Source organism: Serinus canaria, chromosome 3, assembly GCF_022539315.1.
Source record: "Serinus canaria isolate serCan28SL12 chromosome 3, serCan2020, whole genome shotgun sequence".
Lineage (NCBI taxonomy): Eukaryota > Metazoa > Chordata > Aves > Passeriformes > Fringillidae > Serinus > Serinus canaria.
This window is the reverse complement of record NC_066316.1, coordinates 12483371-12497301: the sequence shown is the minus strand read 5'-3', so window position 1 is coordinate 12497301 and position 13931 is coordinate 12483371. Positions and strand designations below refer to the sequence as shown.

General features: G+C 40.8%; 2 protein-coding genes across 5 annotated transcripts; one reads left to right on the top strand and one right to left on the bottom strand.

Annotated features, from left to right (window-relative positions):
• Positions 1–2: 2 nt before the first annotated feature.
• TRMT61B (tRNA methyltransferase 61B) lies at positions 3–11943 on the top strand. Of its 3 annotated transcripts, none has more exons than XM_030236189.2 (7): positions 3–642; positions 731–833; positions 3259–3449; positions 4652–4743; positions 5148–5383; positions 5991–6071; positions 11753–11943. In XM_030236189.2, the coding sequence occupies exons 1-7, from the start codon at positions 61–63 to the stop codon at positions 11785–11787; spliced, it is 1320 nt and encodes a 439-aa protein (XP_030092049.1). In that variant the 5' UTR covers positions 3–60; the 3' UTR covers positions 11788–11943. The 3 variants fall into 3 exon arrangements, 2 of the variants coding, with proteins under 2 accessions (XP_030092049.1, XP_018773490.2); XM_018917945.3 differs by lacking the exon at positions 11753–11943 and adding an exon at positions 6259–6374; XR_007777087.1 differs by lacking the exon at positions 11753–11943 and adding an exon at positions 6259–6374 and having other exon boundaries at positions 5148–6071.
• Positions 841–12711, bottom strand: SPDYA (speedy/RINGO cell cycle regulator family member A). 2 transcript variants are annotated; one of them, XM_050972176.1, is made up of 6 exons: positions 12438–12711; positions 11352–11410; positions 11012–11097; positions 9249–9420; positions 8076–8335; positions 841–2246 (listed from the first exon to the last, which is right to left on the bottom strand). In XM_050972176.1, the coding sequence occupies exons 1-6, from the start codon at positions 12664–12666 to the stop codon at positions 2225–2227; spliced, it is 828 nt and encodes a 275-aa protein (XP_050828133.1). In that variant the 5' UTR covers positions 12667–12711; the 3' UTR covers positions 841–2224. The 2 variants fall into 2 exon arrangements, with proteins under 2 accessions (XP_050828133.1, XP_050828132.1); XM_050972175.1 differs by lacking the exon at positions 841–2246 and having other exon boundaries at positions 6494–8335.
• Between the last annotated feature and the right edge of the window lie 1220 nt (positions 12712–13931).

Here is a 13931-nt window from a genome sequence, read left to right as displayed (position 1 = left end):
CGCGCGGGGCGACGGTCGCGAAGTGGAGCCGCGCCCCCTTTTCCCGCCTCCGGCCGCTCCATGAGGGCCTGGCGCGCTCTGCGGCGGGGGGCCGCCTTCTCATCCTCCTCCTCCTCGTCATCCTCCTCTTCTTCCTCATCCCCACCCTCCTCCTCTTCTTCTCCTGCCGACGGGAAGCCTCGTAGGCGGGCATGGGAGACTTCGCTGTCACCGCTAGAGCGGGTGAGGCGGCTGCTGCCGCCCGAGGAAGCGGCGGCGGTGGCGCGGGGTGCGGCGGCGGCAGCGGCAGCCCCGCTGCAGCCTCAGGCTCCCCCTGAGGAGAAGGAGGAAGTGGCGGCGGTCGCCCCCCGTCAAGCGCTGGTTGAGGCGGCAGGTCCGCGTTCCGGCCCCTTCCGCGCCGGGGAGCTGGCGCTGGCGGAGGTACGGAGGAAGAACAACTCGACGCTGAAGCTGCTGTGCCGGCTGGCGGCGGAGGCGGTGCTGAGCAGCCCCGGTGGCCTCCTGCCCCACCGCGACATCATCGGGCAGCTGCCCGGGCAGGTGCTGCGCACGTCGGCCGGGAGGCGGCTGCTGCTGAGGCGGCCCTCGCTGGACGAGTACGTGCTGCTCATGCCGCGGGGAGCCACCATCGCCTACCCCAAGGTACCGGCTGGTGGCTGGGAGGTCGCCGGCCGAATCTCACCTTTAATTTCCCGCGAATAGTAACGTGTCGTGTTTTTCTCGCTCGCAGGATATAAGTGCTCTATTAATGATGATGGATATCCACCCGGGAGACACCGTGTTGGAAACTGGCAGCGGGTCTGGTGCTATGAGCTTGTTTCTGTCAAGAGCAGGTGAGAACCTGGCTTTAGACAACACAGTATTTATTTATTTCCTTATCACGTCTTGGGGTTTTTTTGCCCAGATACTTATGGTTCTCGTGGTCCTTACTATTCAGCTCATGAAAGCTTTGCTGCAGTTCACATATAGTTTGTTGATTGAAGGAAAGTTACATCAGCACAGAGACTGCAAACCATTTTGACTGTGCTTAGAGGGCCATGGTGTAAGTGGTAACCAAAGAAAGCTGAGTTTCAGCCGAGCCTCAAGATCACTCAACTGCAGCTGGTCTTGATATCTTGGGCCCAAGTTTCAAGGTCAGCAGTTGCTCCTCTGCTCCGTCTCCCTCCTTCTGCCTTCTACTGCTGTTGCTTGGTTTCTTCCAATCATCCTTCTGGAATAAACAAGTGTTTGGGGTTTTTAATTCCATTTGGATTTTGAAGCTAGGATGGGATTATCCTCAAAGCAAACACTGCTGCTGTAGGAGCTAGAAGCTGACAAAACAGAAGATAAATATCAGCGCTTCTCTTTCCATTTAGAGAAAGGGAAAATAGGAGTCCTTAGCTTTCCCCATCGTGCCTTACAGGCAGACCCAGAGCCCAAAGAGATGGAACACCTGCTACTGGCTAAGGCAAAAGCTAGATCTTGCTAAATACAGCAGCAGATTTTTCTGCCTTGGATATTCAGCCTACTGTGGCCATTTCATACAACACCACCTGAACTTGCCAGTTACTCCTCTCATTTTTCAGTCTTGTCCAACAGTTTTTTTCTAATCACTTTAATTTAGCAGTTAATGGGCCAAGTTGACATAGTCATTGGCATTACCAGGCTGTTAACCCTATCCACGGAAAAAGTGCAGTTGTTGTGTGCCAGACAAATACAGCCAGTTTTAGCACAGCTGAACACACTTTGGTGCTGACACAGAAATAAATAGATTTGAGTTGCTGGTTCCTAATGGTGGCTGCTTTTGCCACCATTGAATACACACCAGTAACACCCAACAAGGAAAACAGCTGCTGCATGGGTAAATGCTGGAATTCAGATGTAGTGGGCACCTTACCAATGTCCATGGAAATATTTAATTTCCAAAATTCTTGTTGATTTAACAGATTTCATTCATCTTTTAATGGTTATTCCTTTTATATTTTCTTTTCCGTTCTCTCTTTAATCATTCCCAGAAACTACTGACGTGAAACAGGAGAGTTAAGAGAGTGGTATCTGCCATAACTTTAAGATCTTTGAGAACTAGAAAATATGATGTGTGCAAACCTGACATACTGTAGCTTCACAATAATGAAGTTTTGCCTAGCTACTTCACCTTCTTCTTTTTTTAAAAAAAGCAGTTTCAAAATGTAGGAATTACTTTAAATGAATGGGGGTAAAACTGATCCCCCCAGTGTGAAGAATTTTATTTTTCTGATGTTTCTAAACTGATAATCTAAAGTAACAAAGAGTTGGCTTGGCACTGTGACTCTACAACTGCTTCAGGTGATCAAAGGCAACGTGCTGCAGCCTTCCCTTTCTTACCAGCTGGTTCTGGCCTTTGATGCAGGGTGAGCTGGATCAGGGAGCAACTGTCAGGAAATCCATCCCTTCTTTTACTCAGTTATCTCAATGGATTGGCAGTGGGATCACATAGGTGAGGGAAGCAGCCTGGTGACTTCAAACTGAAATGGCTTAGAAAGGCACAGAACTGACCTGAGGAGCCGGTGCTTCCTAAAAGCTGCCTGCACCCATTCCAAAGTAGCAAGGAGAGAGAAGGGAGCAGTGGGATAGTCTTGAGGAATTGGAGTAATACAAATATGGAATACAGCAATGCACGCCCTGCTGTCTGCCTGCACAGCCTGAAAAAGCATCCTTTATGAGCAACAGTGTACACTGGACTCATGGTAAATTTCAGAATAGTAAATTTAGGCTTAATAATTTATTGCTGCTGCAGACAACAGGAAAATTACACAAACCTGGGTAAATCAAAGAGGACACTGGAAAACTTGTCTGTGTGGCTGAGGTCAGCAAACAGGTTTCCTTAGCCTGTGAGCTGTGAGCACTTGTGCAGCATTCTCAGCTGGTACCTCTGGCTGCTCTAGCAGAAGGATCTAGCAGGGGCCACAGATGCTCTATTTGTCTTTTGCTGCAGGAGTGACTTTAGGAGAACATCTTGGAACGGTCTGTACTACCATAACTACACTTTGTTTCATCTGTGCATTGATGGATTTCTGTCTGTGAAAGAACTAACACAGCACTTTTTCTGCATGTTTGTTTTAGATGTAAATAAAACATGGATTGTCATTGATTGTTTCATATGTGATCATTTCCTAAGTGGAGATGGAAAGGTGTACTTGGGTTATAGACTATGGTTTTTGCTTTTGTTGGGTTTTTTTCCCCATGTCTTTGTAGCAGCAGTGTAAAGTGGTAAGTGGAGTGTCTTCTGTTTGTTTTCAGTTGGGCCCAAAGGACGTGTTCTAAGTTATGAAATCAGAGAGGATCATCATAATTTAGCTAAGAAGAATTACAGGCACTGGCGTTCTGCGTGGGAGATAGGACATGTGGATGAGTGGCCAGATAACGTGGAGTTCATTCTGAAAGACATTTCAACAGCTGCTGCAGATCTGAAATCCATAACACTTGATGCAGTGAGTGAATCCAAACAACTCCCGCATTTGACGCCTGTCTGTTCTCCACAATGAAAACCTCTCGTGCTCACACTCACAACGGGATTCCCATATCTAGTGTAACATGAGAAATAACAATCCAGGTCTTCATCAGTGAAAGAAACATTCTAATTTTTTGATCAGATACAAATGTTTTCAAGGTTCCAGTTACAGGTTGTCAAATGAAAGAGTGATAAAGCTGTACTATAGAAATATTACAATTAATTACTGCCGTCTTGTAAGCAAATACCAACTCACTTTCTTGTATTTTTGAGGAACTGATATTTTTATGAGATACATATTTGAAGTATTAAATTTCAGAAGAATACAGAACCTTATTAAATATGTAACTATGTGAGCACTTTGCTATCAGTTATATAGAATGCTCAATGTAACTACACCATAATTTAGAGAATGCTATGGCTTGCTCTCCTACCCTGCTTCTTTGTATCTAGATTTCCTAAAAGGAGGAAATGCTAAGGAAAATAGCTTGATGTTAACCACTCTTCCCTGTAAAGCTGACCAGCTATATCCAACTACTTACTAAATGCTTTAAACAAATAGCAATTTTTAAATGGTGCAAGCAAAGAAATATAATACATAGCATAAAAATATATTTTCAAAAAAAGCTTTAAGTAACAGTCCTGCAGGAAGGATCAGATATTCCATTTCCAATTGTTCTACAATCTGAATTGCTTCCTAGCAGAAGATGGATAAATTGCCAAAGACAAGAACTATTTTTAATCTTGAAATTACTGCAAGTTAGACATTGTGACCATAATGTGTTCTTTTTATACATTTGAACAATCTTTTTTTTTTTTCCACATTTGAGAAATAGATATTCAAATGTGTTAGTAAATGTAGTCTTTTAAAAGTTTTTATTACTCTCAGGATTATAGGATTTAATTACTAGGAGGCTTAACTTCCTACAGACCTACTTAGTTGGTCAAATGCTACTTGCTGTTTTAATAGAAATTCCTTTGGAAGTAGAGAGGACTTCATTTTGTCTAAGTGTGCACCTCAGGTTTTGAGAGGCAGTGATAAAACTGGTGGATGATTACATACTGCTGTTGTATGCATCTCTTTTCCCTAACCTTTTTCCCCCCCAGCATTGTTGTATGTTACACTGGCAGATGTACATAAGTTCTCTCAGTATTAGCCATTAATATGGCTTTCTCTTGCAGGTAGTTCTGGATATGCTGAACCCTCAGTGTGCTCTGCCTGTTGTACACCCAAGCCTGAAACAAGGTGGGGTGTGCGCTGTGTACTTGGCAAAGTAAGTATTTCTTTCTGGCACCCTTCTTCAGACATTACCTGGCCTCAGTACAAAACCAAGCATCTTCTGAAATACACATGCAGCATTAATGAAATGGTTAACGAAGTTGGGATTTTTCCCCACGTAGCTTTCTTTGGGAGCTGTACTCAGTATAAATTACACTTGGCCAAATCCTTTGGCATGTGCCTGGGGAATGTTCTGATTCTGCTCAGTGAAGTTTGGCCTTTATGGCATCCTCAAGTAACTGCACTGTTCTCCAATGCAATAGTCAGGTTGCTCCAGTACCCTAAACCTGAAGCACTTGTGTAACCTCAAAGGTAAAGAATGTGCCAAAGTCAGTAGAACTGAAATTTTGTGCTTTGAGTTTTCAAACTACTACTTTACCCTTTGCATTTCTTCAAAAGCATCACACAGGTTATTGACCTTTTAGACAGAATACGGAGCTGCAAGCTTCCATTTTTGTGTGAAAGGATAATTGAGGTAACTCACAGGCGCTGGTCAGTACTCCCTGCTAAACTCAAGCATTACAAATCAAGCCAAATGGTGGAAACTCAAGAAAATATTGAAGAACCACCTCAAAATGAATATGAAGAAATCCATATTCAGGATGAAGCAGTTCTTAAGGAGAGCGAATACAATGGTAAGGACTTCACTGCTGATGAGTTCCCCTATTGCTGCACTTGGATAATCCAGTGTAGGAAGAGGCAGTGCTTTTACCTAGGTCAGCTGAGAATAGGCAAGGGTTTGGACAGCCTAAACCTTGTCAGGTTTAAAGAAGACTATTAGTTGTTATTTAAGTTAAAATATCCTACTAAAAACCTGGGCTAAATAAAAAATAAATTTCAGTCTGAAATAAATAATGACTGCCCTTCTACTGCTGTTTTCAAATTTTTGATTTTTAAGAAAATTCAGTTCTTTATAGTCACCCCAAAGCTGCTTTAGAGGACCTTGATGGACTTAAGGATTCCTTAGGAGAAGCAGTGGCCAGTGAGCTGTTTTAAAATTATGCTGTTCTGGCAAATCCAAAAATGCTGCCATATGTATATATTATATTTATATGACAAATATAAAATTACATATACAGTGTAGATTGCAAAATGCAAAGAGTTCTGAATATACTGGTAGGTGATGACAAAAAAAAAAAAAAACATGTCAGGGGAAAATACTACATGAACATTATTTACTCTAGGCTGCATGTAGGTCTTAAACTTGTGGGTACAAAATAAAAAGAAATGTCCTTCTCACAGAATCACTCAGTGATGCTGCTGAAACAAACCACTCAGTGCCTTACATTGCCCGACCATCTCACTGGCAGGAAGCTCATTCAGGTGAGACACTTGGAAAAAGTTTATCCTAAATGTTTAGTGGTATTTTTATTTCAAAGAATTTTTTTTCTTTGTTGTACTAGAAAAAAAGTTTGGTTTTTTCCTATATCATGAAACCACAAAACTTATAATAATAAAAAAATCATTGTGTATTGAAATACTAAAGTAGTAACTTTTGTTTTTTAATTAGCGTTCCTTACCAAGCTGAGAAAGTTTCAACCGCTGCTTTCTTGATGCTGCTGCCTCCTTAACTGCTAATTTGAATATTGTATCAGAATGAAATAAAACATAACAAAGTAGATGCTACATTTTGCAAGTTGTGTAACTTTTAAGCAATGACTGCTCTGATTTCTACCTGGCATCAACTTTGAAACACCAACTGTTATCCCACTATGTAAAGGGAAAAATTTTAAGTGAATCATCACATCTAGTGTTGTGATGCAGCCCAGGTTGTTCTGCAGATCACAGTATCTGTTTCTGTCTTATCAGGTGCACTTCATTCTCCATTGCTTGTAAACCAATCCATAGACTTATCTTGATCCAGGGTGCTGCATGGTTGCCTTTTGCTGGACAGCCTCTTACAGTCTACCAGAAATAAGGAAAAAAAACTTTTAGTAAGAAAATAAGGGATCAAAGGCTCTCCTTTGAAATTTATACTTTGCTGGCTTCCAACTGGCGACTATAGATTTCTTTAACTACAAAGTTCTTAAGACATACCTTTAAGAGATACTGAAATTCACTAAATGTGTTCACTTGATAAAGCTGTGCTTATTTCAACATCAAAACAGTTGTTGACAGGCACAGCTTTGGTTCCCTTCCAGCACTCATGCTGCAAGGTGCCTGCTTATTTGTGAACATCACTTCATATAAAGTATTCTCAAATGGTTGAAGGAAACAGTTTTTTTCTGGCCCTTTTCAGAGATGAGAAGCCAGATCTCTCAAGTAAAAACAGACTTAAAGTCATTTTGGGTCTCCCCTGAGGAAGTGGTGATGCTTAACACATTAAATTATTCAGTTATGTTTTGTAAACACCTGACTTGCTTTATATCTCAGGAAATATTCAAATGCCAATTTTTTCAAAGTTGAGAATCACATTTATACTAAAGCTCTCAAAAACAGTAACAATCTTACTATAATAGTGAAAATTTGGATATTAATGAGAACACCTGCAAATAAAATATACAGAGCTATAAATAACTACGTTTGTATTAGATATGTATAGTAGGAACTCTGCACTGGTTAACTACAGGAGAGTATCTTTGCAGAGCCGAGGCCTTATCCGGATGCCTGAGGAAGTTTACATCTCAAATGTGTTTAACTTCTAATAATAAATTTAATAATGGGTTTGCCCCACAACTGCTTTATGTAACAGAGGCCCCTGATGCAAAGGCTGCTATTGAGAGTAGATTAATGAGCAGAGATTCAATTATGTAAACAATTCTTTCAATAAGCTCTTGTCTTCTACTCACACCCCAGTATTAAAACAGTCTTGTATAAATTGTCAACAAATTAGATACTTAGAGGAAAATGGAAATTGTGAATTTAACCTATGTCCAAACCCATACTGCAAATGAGCATCCTGCCATTTCTCAAAACATGCTCTCAGCAAGAGCACTTTAACTCACTTTACACACACCAGTATTTTTATTGTTCCAGCCAGTCATAAAAAAAATCATTTAAAACAGGACTCCCAATTTCATTTATAATGCAAGAATAGTAACAAATGGCTGAGTAGACTGGAATGCACCCAATATCTACCAAAGTAAATGAAAGTGACATGAAGAGACTCAATGTAAAGCAGTTGGTACTTCCAGGAAGTCAAGATACGATATGTGAAAATGAATCCACGAGGATAAAAGCACGGTTCTGCCAAGGTGTAATAGGGAGGGACAGAGCAGTCCCTGCAGCACTCTGAAGGGCAAATATGGCTAATGGAAAGTTATTCACAGTATTTTCCAATATGAAACCCAAACCATACCTTGGGCTTTATAAGGAGAGTCAATGAACATTTTTTCAGTTGAGAAGGCGTCCTTTGATTTCTGGGATGAGTGTAAGTCCATCATCTCCAAAGTGTCGGTGGAGGAGGAGGAAGATGATAATCCGAGCCGTACAAACCTGCCTTTCTTCCCGCAGAGCAGGCAGTCTGTAGGAGTAGCACTGGGGCCTCGGGGCAGCTGCACCTGATCCTCATAACTCCTTAGAGCTCCGCTGTGCTGCACGGAGCGCTCTCGCTGCCAGATGTAATGCGTTGGAGCGATAGCCATCACCTATGGGAACAGCCATAGGTGGCATCAGGAAGAGCAAAAATAATGGGGAAACATATGGCTGAAAACCAGATCCAGTTAGTGTATGGCAGGGAATTAATGCAGCTGAAATGGGCATCATCTCTTATCTGTCTCACTGTCCCACTGGAACGTTTGCTGCCTTAGGCAGGGGTAAGTAATCCTGATACCAGTCAGGTGTGGAAACATCCCAGCTTCCAGCCCTGTATGTTCACGAGTCATCACAAACAGGAGCTCATGCTGGGGATATTGGACACAAGATACTCTCTTTGGCCAGCTACCAAACATCAGCTGGCAGTGTTCATCATCACTGAAGTACCCATGGGAAGCTGGCAGGGTAGGCAAGAAAAAGCCTCCTGCACTTGCCTTCTTCCTTGTGCTTTTCCCATAGCATCTAATCCCATCCCCAAAAATGAGCCTCTGGAGTAAATGGGAAATTTTCTTTTCCACCATCTGGAAGTAAACATTATGTACTTAGAGCATGACAAGGTTTTTTCCAGATACACGCTTCACCTAAAAAGTGAGGAATATATTTTTTCCTTATAAATTGTAAAGCACACAAAGTTATTTCTAAAGTGGATGAAGTGAAACAAATTAAGGTAGATTTTAAATAAAAAATATTTGCATGAAGCAAATACTAGTCAATAGAAACTTCACTTTTAACAGTCGTGCAATATAAAATATTCTAGTTTACTTAAAAAACATTGTTTCAAACAATGTATTTTAAATGGAGAAGGAAAAAATATCATGGAGGATAAATAGACCATTACATTTTAGCAGCATCTTTTCTTTCCCATGGATTGTCTGTTTACTTTAGGGAAGAAACTGTACAGAGCTAAATTGCTAGCTGGTGTCACTTGTGATTTCAGCATCTACAATATGAAATTTCCCTCCCTACCTCTTCACAGCAGCGTCTGCTTACAATAGCCCTGTAGTCAATTCTACTCCAAAGTTGATCTCTTAACTTTAAGAAATCAGGGAAGAGCTTTCTCCAGGCTTTGCCCAAAGCCCATGGGAAAATGTCATACTTTGCTTCTTCATTGTCTTCTTCAACTGTGTTTGCCAGATACCTTCAAATATATATATGTTTATTTGTAAATATTATTCAATCTTATACCACTATATTAGAATGATTTCTAACATAAAGTAACAGCTATGTGCAGTGGTTCTTTTTTCTAGTTTTGTGAGGAAAAAAACACTAACAAAATACAGCCTTCTCTCTGGAATACAATATTTTCTTAATTAGTTCCATATGCATCCTTTGGGCAAAAAAATCCAAGCTTTTATAAAAATTGTTTTACCCTAGAGTTTCCTAAATTAATAGATAAGAAAGAACTAACACATCCTGACATCTTTCTCCAAGCTGGCAAGAAACCCTTCATTAAATGAACAGTTTCTAATTGATGCATCAAATTCTTTAAATAAGGCTTAAAACTCTCCTGTGAAATCTTAAACTTTCCACTTTTCACTTAATGGATTTTAGCTATTCTCAGAAAATTACATTGTTCATATTAAATTAGGAGCAAACAACTAAAGATAGGTTTACCTTTAGTTGTAAATGCAAAACTTAAATTACTTTTTTTAATGTCTCTGTTCTTCCCTTTGTTCACTATCTAGTTACTTTTAGTTTTAAATTGTCTTCTCAGACAACAGGAAGATGTTTACTTCCTCTGGATCTACCTGGTACTAAACTCCTGTAAATCACACTTGAAAAATGAGGACTTTTAGTCTCCTCCCCAGTATTGTCTCTAGTCCCAGTCTCACCAGACTCTTTGTCCCCCTCTAATCCTTTCACTGTTCTAGCCTGGCTTTTCCCCCTTCAGGGGGGTCAGAGGACTCCCTCCTTCATGCTCTGTGGATGTCACCCACAGCACCAATGACAGAAGAAGGAACAGCCACCTTTGCCCCTGCACTAGTGTACAAATCTGAGAAGCCATGGTACCAGAAAAGATGACCTGAGCATCATAACACTGGTTTTTATTTAAAAATAAAAACAAATGCAGAACCCTCTGCAGGTATAGCCAAATACAGAGGGTTATGTAGACCTGGATTACTGATTCCACCGCTGTTTCAAGGTATAGGCATTTTACAACTGTTCAAAAAAGTTCTAAGAAATTCTCTAGCAATGTTTTTACAGTTGATTTAAATCATGTTGACAGAAACTTTAATAACAAGTTACTCCTGAGATGCCTGTCATGGTGAAATGTTTTGATACAAATGCCCTAAAGGCTGGCAAAGATATGAAATAGGGTTTTATATGAGAACCTGTTAGCCACATACATGTTGCTGTGTATTGTCCTGAATAAATTTCTTGTAATGCTTTAAAAAGCTCCCAGATTCAGTTTGGTAGGCAGAATGCCACTGTGTGTATCACTGCAGCAATGCAAGCAGCCCCTGTCTGCTGCTCGAGCTTGTTCCATCACAGAAAGAACAGGGACTTTGCACTATTCATGTACAGTATGTAGAGTATCACAGAACCACAGAATGGTTTGGGTTGGAAGGGACAGCAGCCCCCCTGCCACCCCCTAGGGATGCCACCCCCTAGATCAGGATGTTTATATATTCCTCAAGGAAGTCTCATCACCTATTATAATTATCAGTGTTATAAAGAAATAATGCAACGTTTATTCTAATAAAACCAGACAATTTTAAAGTACTTACAGAGCCACAAAGAAATTGATTCTGGTATGCTCACTTGGTGTGAAGTTAGCTCTCTTGAAATAAACGAAAGTCATTGCCAAGAGATACTGTTTTAAAATGTAAAATGAAGTATCAATGTGTTACTTAGATATAGTATTTCCTAAATTGATTCACACATCTTGCACCAAGATATTTTCATCATTTTTAACAATGAGGAAAGCATTAATTAAGTTTTTTGAAACTTCCAGGTGAAACCATTAGAAAAAGATGATGTTCTGTATTTGCATTAAAGTATCAAGTCATTAAGGGCAGATTTCTCACTCAATGTATGTTCTGTTAACTAAGAAGGAAATACACTTACCTTGTCTGCAATTTCGCAGCAACAGTCCATCCAAAGGAAGTCTTGGATTAGATCATCATCTGTAACAAGAGAAAGCTGTAGCATTTCCAACACCAAAACTGTTTATGTAAGAAGGTATTTATAAATAAATAACAGATGGTCTTTCATAAAACCAAATGAAAGAAAAGAAACTAGACCATCCAGCAGGGAACAGAGAAACTGTTCCCTACTGCAGTGGGAGAGGTTCAGGTGTGAAAAAAGCTTACATGACAAAAGAAAACAAACTCTACCAGAAAGGCAAGGTGGAAAATCTGGTGACTTCATTTCATCCATTCTCAGTAACAGCAGGTAAAAGTGAAAAATAACCTTTTTTTTTTTTTTTTTCTATTTGCATCATTTCTTCCTGCATTACATGCTTCCAGGTGATAGCCCACCATTATTTCAGAGGAACTGCTGAGATCCTGCACCTTGATTACCTGGCAGCCTTATAGGGCAATACTTGCTTATTTTTGGTCAGTGCTTCATTGTCCATGACCATGTACTGTAATTACCAGCAGCTCTCTCTCATTCACTTCTGTATTTAAGGGTCAAATAAAAACCAGCTGTAATCTTCCACTATTACTTAATGTCTTTGCTCAATTAAATTAATAAAAAATTCATATGAAAGAGACACAAATAAAGAAGAGATGCTCCAATTCCTTAGATCGACTTCCCATTCCACTTCTTCCCCCAGAAGTTATTCCCACTGTAAAGAACACATTTAACAGAAAAGGAGTCCTTTTTTTAAGCCTTGTATAAAACAAGATGCACATTGTTTTACATGTATTTGTTGAAATAGAAGAGAAAATAGTAAGGAAAATTATCATAAAATAAAAAGTAGCAAACCACCTTGGTTTCATTTGTAATTTTAAAAAGATACTTTTCATCAATTTGGTAGCCCTTGTATTTTTAACTTAAGCATTAAATATTTCTATACCAAACTACAACAACAAAACATTTTGATAAAGAATTGCCATTACTTTTGATATAAAAAGCACTCTCAAAATTCCTGAGTTTAGAAAACATTCTGTTCAGTCAATTCATTCATATCTCACATTATTAACCTACCAAATAATTTAAAGAAAGCTGTCATTTCCTGACGCTGAATAACTAGACATGGTCCCTTTGGACATTTATATTTCTGACTAGAAACCCCTTTTTCACAATTTTCTTGATGGTCTTTAAAAGCAGGTCGCTTTAGTCTAGTAAGTTTTTTTTGCTGATGTGATCTGGATGCACTTGATTTTACATGAACAGTGACAGTGGGAGGTGTCTGACACACCAGATTGTGTTTCATTTCGTTTAGCAAAGGTTCCTGTTGAAAAAATAAGAAGAAATTAACTACAAATTAGTCAGTTTCAGCACTAATACATTTCGTTTGTTCACATGAAATGTTTCAGTAGAACTTGTATGTCAGATGATGGAAGATTCATTTTATCAGTACTGATTATCTAAGACTTGTGCCTGAGGACAGCCACATAGAGTTCTTTGATTTAGTTCTAATTTTACAAAGCTTTATTTTTCTCCAGTAGAAGGAGCCTTCAATTTTGCTTTTTTCCAATCAACTTTGGAAAATGGGAAAAGAGCCTTTCTAGGAAAAGCTGCTGTTTGTCAGATCCTTGTATCTCCACACACTTAGACTTACCAAAAACCCTGTGTTCTTCCCCTTCAACTTGTGATTGTGTCTTTTTTTTAAGGCATATTAATAGAACTAACGCAGCAGAGCTGTGATTGAGTCATGTTGATTGATTAAAATCAAGTCTTTAGCTCCTAATTGCCACTGGGAATTAATTTTATCCCTCAAGCTGGACATTCCCTGAAGGCACAGCCGAGGAAACAAACATACCTGTGGTGTTTGTAACCGCAAAATGTGAGGGGATACCAAACGGAGAGGAAGGAAGGGAATTTTTTGGCGGGATTAAACGTATTTACGCCTTCAGGAGGTCTGCGGGCAGAGGGCTGTCGGAGGCTGGCTCACCGCAGCCTACCTGGCTCCCCAGCTCCCGGGAGGCTGCTGCATGAACACAAAAGGGCGCTGAGGCGAGGCCGCGCTTTCGGCTCCCACTACCACAGCGCAAAGCCACCCGCCCCTCCGCCTCCCTCAGCCGCCTCCCCTCACACCTCCGCACCTCGAGTGGCGCCTCTCGCAGCCAATCAGCGTGCGCGGCCACCGCTCCATCCAATTAGACGGCTCGGCTCTCTCTCCTCCCGCCCCTCCTGTTGGCGCCCGGGCGCGGCAGCCAATGGGAGCAGGGCTGGCGGGGAGGACCTCCTGCTCCCCTCGCCGCCGGGTCAGGGCTCGGTGGGTGCTCCGAGCCGTACTGCTCATCTATCCGTCCGTCCCCTTTTTTTCCTTCCTTCCTGGAATCCTTCCTGGATTCCCTCCTTTCCCTCCCTCCCTCTCCTTCATTATTATAAGGGGATGTAGTGGCAGGATAAGGGGAAATAGATCCACTTTTAGAGTAGGCTTAGATTAGAAGTTAGGCAGAAATTCTTCACTCTAGGAGTGGTGACAAGGCACAGGCTGCCCAGAGAAGCTGTGGCTGCCCCATCCCTGGCAGT